Source organism: Pongo pygmaeus, chromosome 9, assembly GCF_028885625.2.
Source record: "Pongo pygmaeus isolate AG05252 chromosome 9, NHGRI_mPonPyg2-v2.0_pri, whole genome shotgun sequence".
Classification (NCBI taxonomy): Eukaryota; Metazoa; Chordata; class Mammalia; order Primates; family Hominidae; genus Pongo; species Pongo pygmaeus.
In genome coordinates, this window is record NC_072382.2 from 34,232,607 (window position 1) to 34,249,973 (window position 17,367).

Genomic DNA, 17,367 nt, shown 5'->3' on the forward strand with positions numbered 1-17,367 from the left:
TGCTTCCTCTGCTTCTTTCAGATTTTATTTACAATAACTACTTATTTTATGTTATTTATCCAATACCATTTAAAAATAAATGTCAGTACAAGGAAAAGTCATCTTGTATTTACTAAATGTATTAATCACATACTCTTCCCTGGTCTTTTTTGGTGCTAACTAAAAACATTTTTAAGAGGCAAATTAAACATTTTAGAAATCCTCAAATATGAATGCATTTGCTCCCCAGTAAATCTGAGGCAGATTGAGATCCTGTTAATACTCTGTCTCTCTTGAAAGCAACCTAAGTATGGAAATTCCTTTAACCACCTGCTGTCTTGTTCTCACATAGAGTATCTCTTATCTAAAATACTTGGGACCAGAAGTGTTCAGGATTTTGGATTTGTTCATATTTCAGAATATTTGCATCATACTTACCAGTTCACCATCCCTAATCCAAGAGTACAAATTCCAAAATACTCCACTAAGCATTTTTTTTGTGCATCATGTTGGTACCCAAAAGATTTTGGATTTTGGAACACATTGGATTTCAGATTTTCAGATTAGGGATACTCAACTTGTATATTTTCACAGGGGCCCAGTGCTCAAGAACACTTTTTTTTCCATGAGCTAAACATAGATAACATTAAGGAAAATGACATCTATTTAACTAAATTCTAATTACAGTGAGCAAAAACTTGTCATGCAAATTAAGTCCAAAGAACTAGACTTTGCTCTTTGGTAACAACATTACCTCCTCTTCTCATTACTAGTTAAAAACTAAAAGCAGGAAGGAAACAAAAAGGAGGGGAGGACAAGTATTATGATTATAAAGAAATGATCTTACATATTAGAAACAATTTAGACAGTTTAGAATTTGAATTCAGATGTGATTAAATAATCTGACATTTAAAATCAGCTTCAAATGTCTCATAAAAGTCTTACTTGTAAAAAAAAGGTTATGCTGAATCATTTACTCATAAAAATTTGTATGTAGCAAGATTATATAAATTGGTCAAAAGTGTGTTTAGTTTCCAGTATTTTCCCATTAAAGCTAAAATCGCCTCTCAAAACAAAGTCAGCTGCCTCTAATTCAGACTTTCTTATCCTTTCAAGCATCACTTTCAAGTTGTGAGTTTTTAAAAAATATCACAGTTTCCATCAAAACTTAAGACTCAAGTAGGCCAGGTGCGGTGGCTCACTCCTGTAAATTCCAACACTTTGGAAGGCCGAGGTGGGCGGATTATTTGAGGCCAGGAGTTCAAGACCAGCCTGGCCAACAAAGTGAAACCCCGTCTCTACTAAAAATACCAAAAAAATTAGCTGGGCGTGGTAGCCCAAGCCTATAATCCCAGCTACTTGGGAGGCGAAGGCAGAAGAATTGCTTGAACCAGTGAGGCAGAAGTTTCAGTGAGCCGAGGTAGCACCACTGCACTCCAGCCTGGGTGACAGAGCAAGACTCTCTCCCAAAAAAAGACACAAGTAATACCATATGGCATAGACTTTAAAATACAGAGGTGTAGGCTGGGCGCGGTGGCTCTTGCCTGTAATCCCAGCACTTTGAGAGGCTGAAGATTACTTGAGGCCAGGAGTTCGAGGCCAGCTGGCCAACATAGTGAAACCCTATCTCTACTAAAAATACCAAAAAAAAAAAAAAAAAAAAAAAAAAAAAAAGTTAGCTGGGCATGGTAGCACAAGCTTGTAGCCCCAGCTACTCTGGAGGCTGTGGTGGGAGGATCACCTGAGCCCAGGAGGCCAAGGCTGCAGTGAGCCATGATTGCACCACTGTACTCCAGCCTGGGTGAAAGAGTGAGACCCTGCTTCAAAAAATATATACAGGTGTAGACTTGTTCCTGAAGTGCTATTTTTGGTGGTTAGTGTCGGAGGTAAGCAGCGACTATCTGGGGCTGGTGGTGTGGGGATAAGAAGAATTTACCAAGACAATTGTAGGTAGAGAAAGGTAGGTTAGAGAAGGTATGAAAATGCATTGCAAGGTTGGAACAGGCAGAGAAGGGGCTTGTCTGCAAAGAGACAAAGGCTTGCTGGGGATTTTATAGGACGGTGCTATGTGCTGAAGAGGGTTTTATGTACTACCGAGAATGCCAATGTTGCAGTGAGCTAACTTGCAGGTGTCTGGTGATAAGTTGAGTGCAGTACGGCTACATGTCCTGGACCACGAAGAAAGGCAGACTCATAATTTATCTGCTTTTCCCTGCTCCCACCAGCCTGACTCCCTTTCCCTAATTAGGACTCCACAGTTAGTGTTTTAAGACAAACAGGCCAGGCAAGGTGGCGCACGCCTATAATCACAGCACTTTGGGAGGCCAAGGTAGGCGGATCACCTGAGGTCAGGAGTTCAAGACCAGCCTGACCAACATGGTGAAACCCTGTCTCTACTAAAAATACAAAATTAGCCGGGCGTGGTGGCACATGCCTGCAATCCCAGCTACTTGGGAGGCTGAGGCAGGAGAATTGCTTGAACCTGGGAAGCAGATGTTGCAGTGAGCTGAGATCGCACCATTGCACTCCAGCCTGGGCATCAAGAGCGAAACTCCGTCTCAAAAAAAAAGAAGACAAAACAGTTTCAAATACCTGTAAGTGATCTGCAAAAGTGTTCCCATAGACAATAAAACAAAGCCATGCGAACATGTGTGAAAAACCATTTTTTAGCATGTGCGCGTGTGCACACACGTACATACACACTTGGTGAAAAGTGTCTTTAATCACTTTATTAGTCCATTCCCACAATGCTATAAAGAAATACTTGTGACTGGGTAATTTTTAAAGAAAAGAGGCTTAACTGGCTCATGGTTCTGTAGGCTGTACAGATAGAATAGTGGCATTTGCTTCTGGAGAAGCTTCAGGAAATGTATAATCATGGCAGAAGGTGAAGGGGAAGAGGGACGTTTTACATGGCCAGGGCAGGATGAAGAAAGGTGGGAGGTGCCACACACTTTTAAACAACCAGATTTCATGAGAACTCACTGTCACAAGAACAGCACCGAGGGGATGGTGCTAACCCATTCATGGGAACTTCACCCCCCTGGACCAATCACCTCCCACCAAGCCCTACCTCCAACACTGGGGATTACAATTTGACATGAGATTTGGTGGGGACACAGATTCAAACCATATCAATTATTGTTAAGGCTACTATGGTATATTATAATTGTTCCTATTGCATTTATTTATAAGATTTTTTCCCCCTAGAAATGATCAGCTCTTTGAGCATAAAAAGGAAGAAAACATTGGAAGAAAACATTTTTGAATGTTCTAACTGCTACAGATATGTATGAATTTTTAGTTTTTAAGGTGATTCTGCCTGATATTTGATAATTCCTTTTGTTAAACAGTTCAACAAGCAGCATGATGTTGGACATCTGAACTTACCTTTGGAAATCTAATGTGCCAGACTCATGGTATAGTCAGTCCTACAGTTCCAAGGACTCATATCAGTATTGCTGGACCCAAAGAAATTGCCAAAAGATATCCATCTTTTTCCTGTTTATAAAAGCAATGACAGCATCTCCTCAAGATTCTAGAACTAGACAAAAGTTTCAAGGACTCTATGTATGTCCTTCCTAAACAAAAATTAGTCAAACTCTGGCCTTTACCACTAAACTTCAAGCAAGAGGTTGCACCTATGTGGCCACACCTAGTACAGTAAAAGGTTAATAGAAACTACTAGTAAACTTTCTGAACAACCAAACTGTACCAATGAAAAAGAATGAAAAACACATCATTTCTGTTAGTATATTGACCTTGGTCAATAATTATGAATTTATTTGATATTACAACCCTGTATTGGCCTATAGTTAATAAATAAATGTTGAGTTCAATTTTATTAAACCATAGTCATCATGTTCATAAATTCTGCTTTTTTTTTTTTTTAAACATGGTAGTTCTTTGACTGTGACAATGAGCAAGTGAACTTATGTTTTACTTAATAAAAATTTCAGCCAGGCACGGTGGCTCACATATATAATCCCAGCACTTTGGGAGGCCAAGGCGAGCAAATCACCTGAGGTCAGGAGTTCAAGACCAGCCTGGGCAGCATGGTGAAATCCTATCTCTACTAAAAATACAAAAATTAGCCGGGCATGGTGGCGCACACCTGTAATCCCAGCCACTTGGGGAGGCTGAAGCAGGAGAATTGCTTGAGCTTGGGAGCCAAGACTGTGCCACTGCACTCCAGCCTGGACAGGAGTGAGACTCCATCTCAAAAACAAACAAACAAAACAAAACAAAACAAAAATTTTCAGAAGTCTTTTTGTTTGTTTTGAGACATGATCACAGCATAATCCTCCCACCTCAGCCTCCCAAGTAGCTGGGACCACAGGCATGCACCACCATCCACCATGCCCAGCTAATTTTTTAAATTTTATGTAGAAACAGGATCTCCCTGTGTTGTCCAGCCTGGTCTTGACCTCCTGGGCTCAAGCAGTCCTCCCATGTCAGCCTCCCAAACTGCTGGGATTAGCCACCATGTGAAGCCCTTCTTTTTTTTTTTTTTTTTTTTTGAGATAGGGTCTCACTTTGTCACCCAGGCTGGAATGCAGTGGCGTGATCTTGGCTGAATGCAACCTCCGCCTCCTGGGCTCAAGCAATCCTCCCACTTCAGCCTGCTGAGATGGGAGCACAGGCCTATGCCACCACGCCTGGCTAATTTTTGTACTTTTAGTAGAGACAAGGTTTCACCGTGTTGCCCAGGCTGGTCTAGAGTTCCTGGCCTCAAATGATCTGCCTGCCTCGGCCTCCCAAAGTTCTGAGATTACAGGCATGAGCCACCTCGCCCAGCCCCTCTTGTTTTAAGGTTACTTTTAAGTCAAGAAAAGTGACACTCCATCGAACCAGGCCTATAGCTTAGTTCTGGTTCTTAAGTTCGGTAGGCAATAAATGTAAGTCAGGTGTGACAGAAACCCACATGAGGGACAGTTTTAAGTAGAATTATATGTTTAGACTTTTAACACATATTTTGTAGAACTCTGGCTATTTCTGAAAGTACCAGTGAACACTTGATAGTTTAATAAACAGAGCTTACCTGGGCTTAAAGGTTATCCCCTTCCCCACCCATTGAAGTTGCTTTGAATACTATGACTAAAAAGGCTTTCCATTAAAATAATTATATAATGCAAAATCCAATATAAATACACACTTGCAAATATCATTGTAGTTATTTATTTAGATTGTTTTTAAATGAGATAGTGCCTTTAAATATGACTTCATAGCCCATGATCCATTACCATTCATTCATCCACTCATTTGTTCATTCATGAATTCATTTAGTTCAAATAATATAGAGGTGGAGATGGGGAGAAATCACCGGGGTGGGGGTGGATGTCAAGAAGTAAGCAAATGTAAGACTGCAGCTCTAGTATAGAAGAGATGACGAACGTGAACAAGTCTTAGGAGAGGACAGGAAGAAAACCTTCCCTGTAGGCCTGTAAAATGTGCTTGAATGAAGGGAGGTTGGGAGCTACCAGTGGAATGTAACACCATAGCAAATGTGCGTCCACAGGTAGAGGGTTACATGTTTGCCTTTGTAGTTAAAAAAGAAAGGTATAGTCCTTTTCCATGTACAAAGCATTCTATCATTCATTACCAAATGTAATCCTCACAGCAACAGTGTGAATTAGGATTGTTCCCATTTAACAATGAAAATACCGAGGCCTTGGGGAGAATGGCTGGCCCAATGTTGTACAACCGGTAAGGCGGCTATAGAGGAAAAAAGACTAAAACCCAGATCTTTCTCTAAATCAGGAGCTTTGTGCACAATCCTGCTACCACCAAATGTTAGAATCGGAAGGGAGCTTAAAGACCAAGTCTAGTCCTTTCATTTTAAAGGAGTTGGGAATGGGCCCTGATTTGCCCCAGCTGGTACGTAACAGAGTGGCGATCCAAGCCTTGGTTTCCTGACAGCTCCCAGTCTTTCCACTCTACCACCTCAAAATGAAAAGAAACACAAATGTTCTACATATAAATCAGAGCTCGCCAAAAGGTCACTGGAAATCAAACAGCAAACACCTATTCTCTTTGAAATTCACCAGCAAAGTTGGTGGCAGCAACATTTCCTCTATTCCCAGGAATCTTAAGGCTTTGGAGAAATGAGAATAAGCACCTCCACAAAAACAGAACTGCTGAATAATCCATTTAGAATCTTGGCTAGTATGTGCATACTATAGGCCTATGAAGTCAAACTTATTAATAGCTTTTCTTCACAGAGAAAAATGTTCATATATACCTACCGACTGCATTTGATCAGTAAGATATCATGTCAGTGTCCTTCTTACCTGAAGTACATTTATGGCTGGATCATATCGTGACATAAATAATCACATTTTGTAGCTTGCTTTAGACGGAATGAGATTTTTTTTTTTTTTTTTTTTGAGACGGAGTCTCACTCTGTCACCCAGGCTGGAGTGCAATGGTGTGATCTTGGCTCATTGCAACCTCCACCTCCAGGGTTCATGTGATTCTCCTGCCTCAGCCTCCCGAGTAGCTGGGATTACAGGCATGTGCCACCACACCCGGCTAATTTTTGTATTTTTAATAGAGACGGGTTTTGCCATGTTGGTCAGGCTGGTTTCGAACTCCTGACCTCAGGTGATCTGCCCGCCTCAGCTTCCCGAAGTGCTGGGATTACAGGCGTGAGCCACCGCGCCCGGCCGGAATGAGATTTTTAAAAACACCGGGACTGAGAATCCCAACCAAGAGCCAACAAAGTAGCAGTTACTCTAAACATTCACTCATCCATGAGACTATTGAAGAAATCCAAAAGGCTTGGTGATACTGACCTCACTCTCAGTTCTATCCACAAGTAGTAAAGTACTGCCAAATACACTTAGCAATTTCAGGAAAAGACACTTGTCTCCACAACCTGTTACTGAATGCAGCATATAGAATCCATTCGACTCTGGAGGACAACACACTCCAAAGGATGTTTCGTTTTGGAAGGAGAACTGTAGGGGAAGGTACAGGGGGATGCTTAGCAATGCTTCCTGAGTGACTAAATGAACGAAGTGGATCTCCCTGGCCCTTAGTAATAATCCTATGAGATTCCAGGAAGAAAATTAGCTTATCTTCATAGAGCAACAACAAAATGATTCAATATGAATATTGTGGTTCTGAAGTTTGCTTCCTTCATTCTTGACTTTTGCCAGTTGCAGAACTCCACCAGTGGACACTGAGGTAGTGGGGGGCCAAGGGTCTGTGAAGCCAGTTATTCATGCATCAAGATTTCAAACTGTCCAAATGGAACTCTGGCAATGTAAGAACTCAGGAGGGGAAAAATATCTTGCAAGAATCTACTCTTACAAAAGAAGAGTTTTTGAGATTCAGAAGAATGACTGCAGGAAGTGGTGATCAGCGCTGTGCAGTTGGAGGTAAGCTCCTCTCCTTCAGCCTTGGAGCGGGAGGAAAAGGCCCCAAACACTCTGAGGCTGTGGCTTCTCAGCCCAGGAACCCAGGATCATACAACCACCAGGCACAGTGGCCACAAAGCAGCCTCCACCTCAAGGGAACAATTCCAGACATGACCTCATTGAATACACCATGGAAGATGTTACCTTCTTTAAAAGTACCCTCATGGCAGGGCGCAGTGGCTCACGCCTACAATCCCAGCACTTTGGGAGGCCAAGGCGGGTGGATCACGAGGTCAGGAGATCGAGACCATCCTGGCTAACACGGTGAAACCCCGTCTCTACTAAAAATACAAAAAAATTAGCCAGGCGTGGTGGCGGGTGCCTGCAGTCCCAGCTACTTGGGAGGCTGAGGCAGGAGAATGGCGTGAACCTGGGAGGCAGAGGTTGCAGTGAGCCGAGATTGCGCCACTGCACTCCAGCCTGGGCGACAGAGCGAGACTCCATCTCAAAAAAAAAAAAAAAAAAAAAATTCCCTTACAAGGAAAAAGGCAGGCAACCACCATCCCCCAGCCACACATCCCCAGGAACTCTCAGACAGGAACTTGGCTGTATTATATCCTGCCTCAGAGACAAACTCATCTATTGTAGGCCTGGCCTGGATTGCTGTCTTTGAAAACAAGGAAAGGTCGGTAGAATATCAACCAAGGCATGGAATTTCCAGGGAGGTCTCATTTCAAAATGTCATCAACAAGAACCATATGGACCTCTGTGACAGGGATAATTAAACTGGCCTGAGTTTGAATGAAAGGATAATGTGTACCCAACCTGTAACTAACACCAAGGAGGTAAAGTGGCAGAGGGTCCTTTTTTTTTTTTTTTTTTTTTTGAGACGGAGTCTTGCTGTTGCCCAGGCTGGAGTGCGGTGGCGCGATCTCGGCTCATTGCAGGCTCCGCCCCCCGGGGTTCACGCCATTCTCCTGCCTCAGCCTCCCGAGTAGCTGGGACTACAGGCACCCGCCACCTCGCCCGGCTAATTTTTTGTATTTTTAGTAGAGACGGGGTTTCACCGTGTTAGCCAGGATGGTCTCGATCTCCTGACCTCGTGATCCGCCTGCCTCGGCCTCCCAAAGTGTTGGGATTACAGGCGTGAGCCACTGCGCCCGGCCAAGTGGCAGAGGGTCTTGTATGAGCAACAGCCCTTTCCTGATAACTATGTGGATCAGCGGTTCCTGGAAGAGCTCTGGAAAAACATCAATGCTCGGAAATACCAATATTGGGCTATGGTATTTGAGTCCAGTGTGGTGATCCCGCAGCTGTGCAGTGTTTGTGTATTTCTGGTTATCTGGTGGTATATGGATGAGGGTCTTCTGGCCCCCCATTGGCTTTTTGGGACTGGCCTGGCTTCTTCACTGATTGGGTATGTTTTGTTTGATCTCACTGATGGAGGTGAAGGGCAGAAGAGTGGGTGGACCCGGTGGGCTGACCTGAAGAGTGCCCTAGTCTTCATTACTTTCACTTATGGCTTTTCACCAGTGCTAAGACCCTGACAGAGTCTGTCAGCACTGACACCATCTATGCCATGTCAGTCTTCATGCTGGTAGGCCACCTCATCTTTTTTAACTATGGTGCCAATGATGCCTTTGTATCCATTGTATCCAGCACACTATCCTTGAACATGGCCATCTTTGCTTCTGGATGCTTGGCTTCCGCCTTCCCCAGTCCCTGCACGTCTTCATCATGGTAACACTTGCCATCCAGATTTTTGTCCTGTGGCTCATGCTACAGAAGAAACTAAAGGCATGGACTCCCAAGGGCTATGTGGTGGTCACACTGCTTTTTGCCTTTTCAGCCTTGGAAGGCCTACTGCCTATTAGTGCTGTGGGAGCCGTACTCTTTGCCCTTCTGTTGATTTCTATCTCATGTCTCTGTCCATTTTACCTCATTCGCCTGCAGCTTTTTAAAGAAAACATTTACGGGCCTTGGGATGAAGCTGAAATCAAGGAAGACTTATCCAGGTTCCTCAGCTAAATTAGGGACATTCTGATACACTAGCCTCCTGACTAGTATAAAACTTAAAGACAGGCCAGGTGCGGTGGCTCACGACTGTAATCACAGCACTCTGGGAGGCCCGAGGCGGATGGATCACGAGGTCAAGAGTTCGAGACCAGCCTGGCCAACATGGTGAAACCCCGTCTCTACTAAGAATCCAAAAATTAGCCAGGCGTGGTGGCGCGTGCCTGTAATCCCAGCTATTCAGGAGGCTGAGGCAGGAGAATCGCTTGAACCCGGGAGACGGAGGTTGCAGTAAGCTGAGATCGCGCCACCGCACTCCAGCCTGGGTGACAGAGCAAGACTCCGTCTTGAAAAAATAAAAAATGAACCAAAGGCTTGGGTGGTGAGGGTGCTTATCCTTTCTGTAATTCTGTGGATGAAAAAGCTTTCTGGGGCCCTCTTGAATTATTCGCTGTAACAAATGAAGTGATGTGGTTTCTATTAAAAAATAATAATACATTCAAACAAACAAAAATAAATAAATATGAATAAAAGTACCCTCACAAAATGCGGCCAGTCTGCCAGATTACAGTGACCCAGATTCTCCAGTCTCCTGCCTGGGACCCAAAAACATACATCTGGCTCTACTTTTTTTGTTGAGGAGAGACAGGGTCTGGCTCTGTCACCCAGGCTGGAACACAGTGGCACGATCATAGTTCACTGCAGCCTTGAACTCCTGGGTGCAAGTGATCCTTTTGCCTCAGCCTCAGCTTGTAGCTGGGAGTACGACTGTGTGCCACCACGACAGGCTAATTTTTTTTGTATTTTTTTGTAGAGACGTGATCTCACTATGTTGCCCAGGCTGGACTTGAAATCCTGGGTTCAGATGATCCTCCCGCCTTGGCATCCCAAAGTACTAGGATTATAGTGTAAGCCACCATGCCCAGCCCTGTTTTTTGTTTTCTTTTGTTTTTTTAATTTATCACATCATTATAGATTAGAACCAACATCAGTGCTGATCTGCATACATGTAATTTCTACCTGAGTTTCTATAGCCAGATCCAAGTCCTTGTATAAACCCTGGGACCATCAGCAATCTCAAAAATCCTGAAAGCAGAAGGTATTTCTGACTCTACCGGGTCTGATATCCTTCTCATGGAGTATCTGATTTCCTCCCCATCAGTCCTATTGGAATACCTACCCAACTGCTTCTTCAAGTCTTCCTTGAAAACACAAAATCACTGCACTTCCTTACAAAGAAGGATCAGAGAAAACAGCTGCTTGCAGTAAAATGTAGCCCTTCCCCCTGGTTGTGCAGGAGTAGCTGCTGGCCTTCCTGGAGTCTTTCTGAAATGGCTTCCAAGTTTCTTTTCTTTTCTTTTCTTTCTGAGACAGAGTCTCACTCTGTTGCCCAGGCTGGAATGCAGTGGTGCTATCTCAGCTCAATGCAGCCTCTGCCTCCCAGGTTCAAGCGTTTCTCCTGCCTCAGCCTCCCAAGTAGCTTTACAGGCGCGTACCACCACACCCAGCTAATTTTTGTATTTTTAGTAGAGATGGGGTTTCACTATGTTGCCCAGGCTGGTCTCAAACTCCTGACCTCAGGTGATCCACCTGCCTCGGCCTCCCAAAGTGCTGGGATTATAGGCGTGAGCCACCGCGCCCGGCCAGCTTCTAAGTTTCTCTTAGCTTCCTGTCCGTAAGGCTTTAGGTGCCGATATTACTGCATTACTCGCACAGTAATAGAGTCTTACCCCTTGCTGTTGTGGCAGTTGGTCATTCCAACTTCACGGCTCTGCTTCTAACATAATGTCCCTAAAATGCAGACATACACGTGTACACTTAAAAAAAACAGAACAGATCGGCTATGAGACCCAAATCACTCACACTCAGAGGACATGTCAGGAATTCTGGTCACTGAGGTTCCTTGAAAAATAATGCTCAAACACCAGGGATTTTCTATGACTTCCTTATCTAGAAGATTCGTGAACTCAAACTATTTTATCTGAAAACAGTTAAATCTAATTCCAGAATTTAATTCAATCAACACATCTGTGTATTGTCTCAGAGTCAATTTTTCAGTAAGAATTCCAGACATTTCTCTTCGTTCACATTAAACTATTTTTCAAAACATTTCCTCCTTGACTTTCCAGGCTTGAAAGTCAGAGACTTTCCTTTCACTAGATCTCATAAGTCATAACTGCTCTCACCCAGATGCAGGAGTAATTTTGTATAAAAGAACAATCTTCTTAAAGTCCAATAACTGTATCTTTGGGGGAAGGTTAAAAGAAAGAATGTTCAAATATAAAAAAGAAAGTAAAAAAAAAAGAGAGAGAGACAAATAACTCTCCTCTTCTAGAAAAAAGGGCTTGGGAGCCTGGCTAGGCCAGGCAGGGAGGAAGCAATAAATAGGGGAAGAAAATGGCAATAAGACGTTATATAGCCCTTCTAACAAAAATATTGGAAGGGAGGGGTGAGGGACAAGGCTGTCTGAGGGAGGGCAGGAGATGAGGCCATGGCTTGGTCTCTTTTGCACTTGGATGGCTGTCAGTTCAGCACAGGGCATCTGAAAGAACTACCCAGATTGCAGAAGAGACAGGTCCCAGCCTCCTTGGAAGGACATGATGGGGGAGGAGTGGAGACACAGCTGAGTGTTACCTGTAAAACTCGAGAACAAAATGCTCCTTTGATTTGTAAACTTGCACTCATAAATACAATCTCTCAAAATAGAATTCAGTGGATTTTTCAACAAGTCTTTTCAACAGTGATACACAATATTCTTCCCTTTGGAATCGGTGCTGTTAAACAGACATGTACTATATAGCCATTTTCCAATGCAACATTAGAGTTGAGAACAGGTATTCTGCGGCTAGTGAGTAATACTGCTGCTGTAGGGTGCATACACGTTAGGATCGGACGAGGATCTTACTGAGGATTGCATCGTAGTAGGGACAGAAAACCATCTTGTTATAGTTGACCAGGCGAGCAAATTTAATAGCAACTTCCTCCAGCTCTCTCTGAACTGGACTGAGTCCCCCAGGGACTGTGGGCAATGGCTTCTGATGACCCGAGGCAAGGTAGGTTTCTAAGAAGGTCAGGATTCGAGATTCTGTGACAAAAAAGAAAGTGGTCAGTTGTTTCTTGTCCTTCACCTTACAAATCTGACTGTGCCTCAGTTCTTAGCTTAACCATCACCTCTTAGGGGAAGTTGTCCCCAGTCAATACTCCCAGACCAGATACCCACAGCACCTTGCACTTCTGCACATTCATCCCATTTATAATGTTTTCTCTCCTCTCTAGATGGTTAGTTTCATGAAGGCAGGAGCCATGCTCATCTTGTTCATGTCTCCTCAGCACTCAGCACAGTGCCTGGCATGAGACCCACCTCCCAGAAGCTCAAACACACTTGGAATGCAAGAATGAATGCATGAGTGGCCGGGTGCGGTGGCTCACGCCTGTAATCCCAGCACTTTGGGAGGCTGAGGTGGGCGGGTCACCTGAGGTCAAGAGTTCGAGACCAGCCTGGCCAATGTGGTGAAGCCCTGTCTCTACTAAAAATACAAAAATTAGCCAGGTGTGGTGGCACGCACCTGTTGTCCCAGCTACTTGGGAGCCTGAGGCACGAGAATCACTTGAACCCAGGAGGTGGAGGTTACAGTGAGCTGAGATCATGCCATCGCACTCCAGCCTGGGCGACAGAGCCAGACTCTGTCTCAAAAAAAAAAAAAAAAACGAATGAATGCATGAGTGAGTGAAGGAAGACTGGAGACATGCTCTGCTCTCAGAGGAGCAACACATGCTGAGACCATTGTTAGCCATCGCTGACGATCACATAAAAAGGTGGAAGAATAAAGCAGGAATTACAGGTTCAAAAAAGACTTTTTTCCTACTAAGCCTCCATGAAAGTGGCTCGTGCTTCCTTCTCTGATGCCTGCATGGAAGTCATGGGCATTTGTAAACTTGTCCTACTTGGAGGAATAATTGAGGTTGATGCTTTTCCAGTCCATTCCCCTTCACAATGCTTTTGTACTCCTGTGTATCCTCATGAAAAAAGATTTGATCAAGCCACACTTCTTGCAGATTTTATCACAAAAACAATAGACATTTATATGGAATAGACTTTTTCAAACTACATGCCTTGCCTCCTGCCTGGGGAATCCTCTCAGGTGCAAATAACTTATACCCTTCTGAGCCTCACAACACAGACAGAACTGCTGACAGGACAGGGCCTATCACCCTTACTCTTTTTTTTTTTTTTTTTTTTTCGAGACACAGTTTCACTCTGTCGCCCACGCTGCAGTGCAGTGGCACAATCTCAGCTCACTACAACCTCTGCCTCCCAAGTTCAAGCAATTCTCCTCCCTCTGCCTCCTGAGTAGCTGGGATTACAGGTGCATGCTACCATGCCCAGCTAATTTTTGTATTATTAGTAGATGCAGGGTTTCACCATGTTGCCCAGGCTGGTCTTGAACTCCTGACCTCAAATGATCTGTCCACCCCGGCCTCCCAAAGTGCTGAACTACAGGCGTGAGCCACTGCACCCGGCCCTATCACCCTTCTTCTTTTTTTTTTTTTTTTTTTTCTTTTTTGAGATGGAGTCTCCCTCTTGTCTCCCAGGCTGGAGTGCAGTGGCGTGATCTAGGCTCACTGCAACCCCCACCTCCCGGGTTCAAGTGATTCTCCTGCCTCAGCCTTCCAAGTAGCTGGGACTACAGGCACATGCCACCATGCCCAGGAAACTTTTGTATTTTTCGTAGAGATGGGGTTTCACCATGTTGGCCAGGCTGGTCTCAAACTCCTGACCTCAGGTAATTTGCCCACCTTGGCCTCCCAAATGCTGGGATTACAGGCATGAGTCATCACACCTGGCCCTGTCACTCTTATTCTTTTTTTTTTTTTTTTTTTTCAGACAGACTTTTGCTCTTATTGCCCAGGCTGGAGTGCAATGGCGCAATCTCGGCTCACCGCAATCTCCACCTCTCAGGTTCAAGCGATTCTCCTGCCTCAGCCTCCCAAGTAGCTAGGATCACAGGCATGCACCACCATGCCTGGCTAATTTTGTATTTTTAGAAAAGGCAGAGTTTCTACATGTTGGTCAGGCTGGTCTCGAACTCCCAATCTCAGGTGATCTGCCCGGCTCGCCCTTCCAAAATGTTGGAATTATAGGCATGAGCCACTGTGCTCAGCACCCTTATTCTTTAGTTTGGTTCTCTAAGGTTCCCAGGGCTGGCAGCCTCACCGAAGTAGAAATCTTTGTATTGTTCCTACCCAAAGACTGGTTTTTCTTTTCTTTCTTTCTTTTAGAAACAGGGTCTTGCTCTGTAACCCAGGCTAGAGTGCAGTGGTGAAATCATAGCTCACTGCAGCCTCAAACTCCTGGGCTCAAGTGATCCTCCTGCCTCAGCCTCCCGAGTAGCAAGGACTACAGATGCATGTCACTAACCTGGCTAACTTTATTTTTTTTTTTAATTTTTTGTAGAGATGGGGTCTCACTATGCTGCCCAGATAGTCTCGAACTCCTGGTTTTAAGTGATCCTCCCCTTAAGGGCTGGTTTTCAATCTGTCGATAACTGGCTATTACGAAACAACCCAGGCAGCAGGATGAGTAGCAACTTCATGGCCACAGGTCTACTTACAGGCACTTTCCTGCCTCCCTACCAAGGTTGTGAGTATAAATCTTGGCTGGGTGCAGTGGTTCGTGCCTGTTAACCCCCGCAATTTGGGAGGCTGAGGCAGGTGGATCACTTAAGTCCAGGAATTTGAGACCAGCCTGGCCAACCTGGCAAAACCCCATCTTTACAAAATATACAAAAAATTAGCTGAGTGTGGTGGTGCATGCCTGTAGTCCCAGCTACTTGGGAGTCTGAGGTGAGAGGACTGCTTGAGCCTGGGAGGTGGAGCGCAGAGGTGGAGTACAGTGAGCCGAGATCGCACCATTGCACTCCAGTCTGGAAGACAGAGTGAAACCCTGTCTCAAAAACAAACAAACAAACAAAACTATGTATTCACAGTATACAGCATGATGTTTCAAATATATGTATATACTACAAAATGATTAAATCAAGCTAATTAACAGAATTTTTCATAAAGCCATTGCTGTGATAACTAATAGCTAATATTGTAGAATATTTTAAATACTTTATACAATATGCATTAAAATATTTTAATACAAGTTTATTATAAATTTTAAATAGCAATATATTAATATTACCATTTTAACAGTTTTATTATATTTGACATGTTAATAGCATTACATACTAATATTTAATAATATTTTAATAGTATTTTTAAATAACATCTTCATTTTACTATTCAGCTCTTTTCGTAACAGCTCCTATTTACTGAGCACTTACTATGCGCTGCCAGGCACTACAGAAAGTGCTTCACCTTCTCATCCCAGGGAGTCCCTGCAGTGACCTTGTGAGGTTGCTGCCCTTATTCCTGCTTTAGAAATGAGGAAACTCGAGTGTCAAGTTACACGCCCAAGCTGCACGGAAGCCCTGGGACACTGCTTGTGAACCCAGGAGAGTGATTCCAAGGTCGCAGCCCTTAGAACAATGATGGCTGCCTGGTCCTGTACCCGTCTGTTGGGTGGCCCTGGTCTCTCTGTGGTGCTTCATTACACCATCTCCTCACCCATCAGCACCTTAACTCCAGCTAAGCCCTCAGGTTTCTTCAGAGGGACCCGTCCTCCAGCCCCTCGGAGGGCACATCCCTGCTGCCTGCCTTCCCCAAACGTACCCATGATCCTGCGAATGGGGTCATCAGGGCTGGCCACGGCCTGGATCTGGCCCTTGAGCACGGTCTCCTTGTCCATGGTGAAGGGGGAGGACCCACACAGGGACAGGCAGCTGCTCACCTCCAGGCACACCTTCTCCCCGATGGTAGTGAGGACGTCCTTCAGATGGAAGGAGCTGGGGCAGAGGAGGGGAGAAAGGGCCTATAAGTAAAATACACCTCTAACCGGCTCCAACCGCCCACACCCGGGTGAGAATGACAGCACCAATAACTGGATTTGTGTGTTCAAGGGACAATTTGAGACACTTTTCCCTGCCACCTTACCTCTCAGGCTGTGCATACCTGACCAGGGGGACTTTCTTTCTCTCCCTCTGCTAGAAAGGACAGTGGGAAGGGCAGGGGCTCAGAGTATATATACCAGGACCAACGACCCAAAGCACAACTTCCTGCTAGCCTCTGTGTGATAAAATCAGCCTGGAATGACCTCAGAATATCTCGATATACCTCTGGAGGAATACACAAGAAAGCAGGCATTTGGTAGCTGTGGGACAAGAGGGAGAGAGAAACTCTTCACTGGATGCCCTTTTGTACCTTTTGATTTTTGAAACATGCACATGTATTAACTAACTTTAAAAGAATAAAGAGGCCGGGCTCGGTGGCTCACGCCTATAATCCCAGAACTTTGGGAGGCCAAGGCAGATGGATCAGGAGTTCGAGGTCAGGAGTTCAAGACCAGCCTGGCCAACATGGTGAAACCCCATCTCTACTAAAACTACAAAAAGATTAGCTGGGCATGGTGGCAGGTGCCTGTAATCCCAGCTACTCGGGAGACTGTGGTAGGAGAATCACTTGAACGCAGGAAACGGAGGTTGCAGTGAGCCGAGATCACGTCACTGCACTCCAGCCTGGGCAACAAGAGTGAAACTCCATCTCAAAAAAATTAAAAAAAATTTGAAAATTAAAAATTTTTTAAAAAATAAAAGAATAACGAAAAGTGAAATCCTAAAGTTAAAAAAAAAGTACCTGGATACTCTGGGTGCCCCAGGCTCTCCCAGGGTGCCTGTGGGGAGCCCCCATGCTGGCAGGCATGCTGTGAGAAGGTAACTGCCTCTGTTCTGGGTCTAGATCCTTTGTATGTAGAATTACTGGGGGGCACGGGAGCAAGCCCTGGCACTCACCATTGGCACCAGCTCTGTGCCCACCCCTGGAGGGCCAGGGAAGATATGGGAGTGCAAGGCTGGGCTCCCAAGAAAGTGCTGACCTGGGTACCCCCCTCAGCGGGAGCTTTGACCGAGTAGTT

The 17,367-nt window shown here is 44.7% G+C and overlaps 1 protein-coding gene and 1 pseudogene across 3 annotated transcripts in view; one reads left to right on the top strand and one right to left on the bottom strand.

Moving 5' to 3' along the window:
- Positions 1–5,832: 5,832 nt before the first annotated feature.
- On the top strand, positions 5,833–9,378 carry LOC129008612 (phosphatidylinositol N-acetylglucosaminyltransferase subunit C-like; annotated as a pseudogene).
- Positions 9,379–11,344: 1,966 nt separating this feature from the next.
- TCP11L1 (t-complex 11 like 1) overlaps positions 11,345–17,367 on the bottom strand; it is a 34,019-nt gene continuing 27,996 nt past the window's right edge. For all 3 annotated transcript variants that reach the window (XM_054437603.2, XM_054437602.2, XM_054437604.2), the window contains 2 exons: positions 16,071–16,243; positions 11,345–12,438 (listed from right to left, as the gene is read on the bottom strand). In XM_054437603.2, coding sequence (XP_054293578.1) covers positions 12,236–12,438; positions 16,071–16,243 — 376 coding nt within the window. In that variant the 3' untranslated portion in view covers positions 11,345–12,235. The remainder of the gene's footprint in view (positions 12,439–16,070; positions 16,244–17,367) is intronic.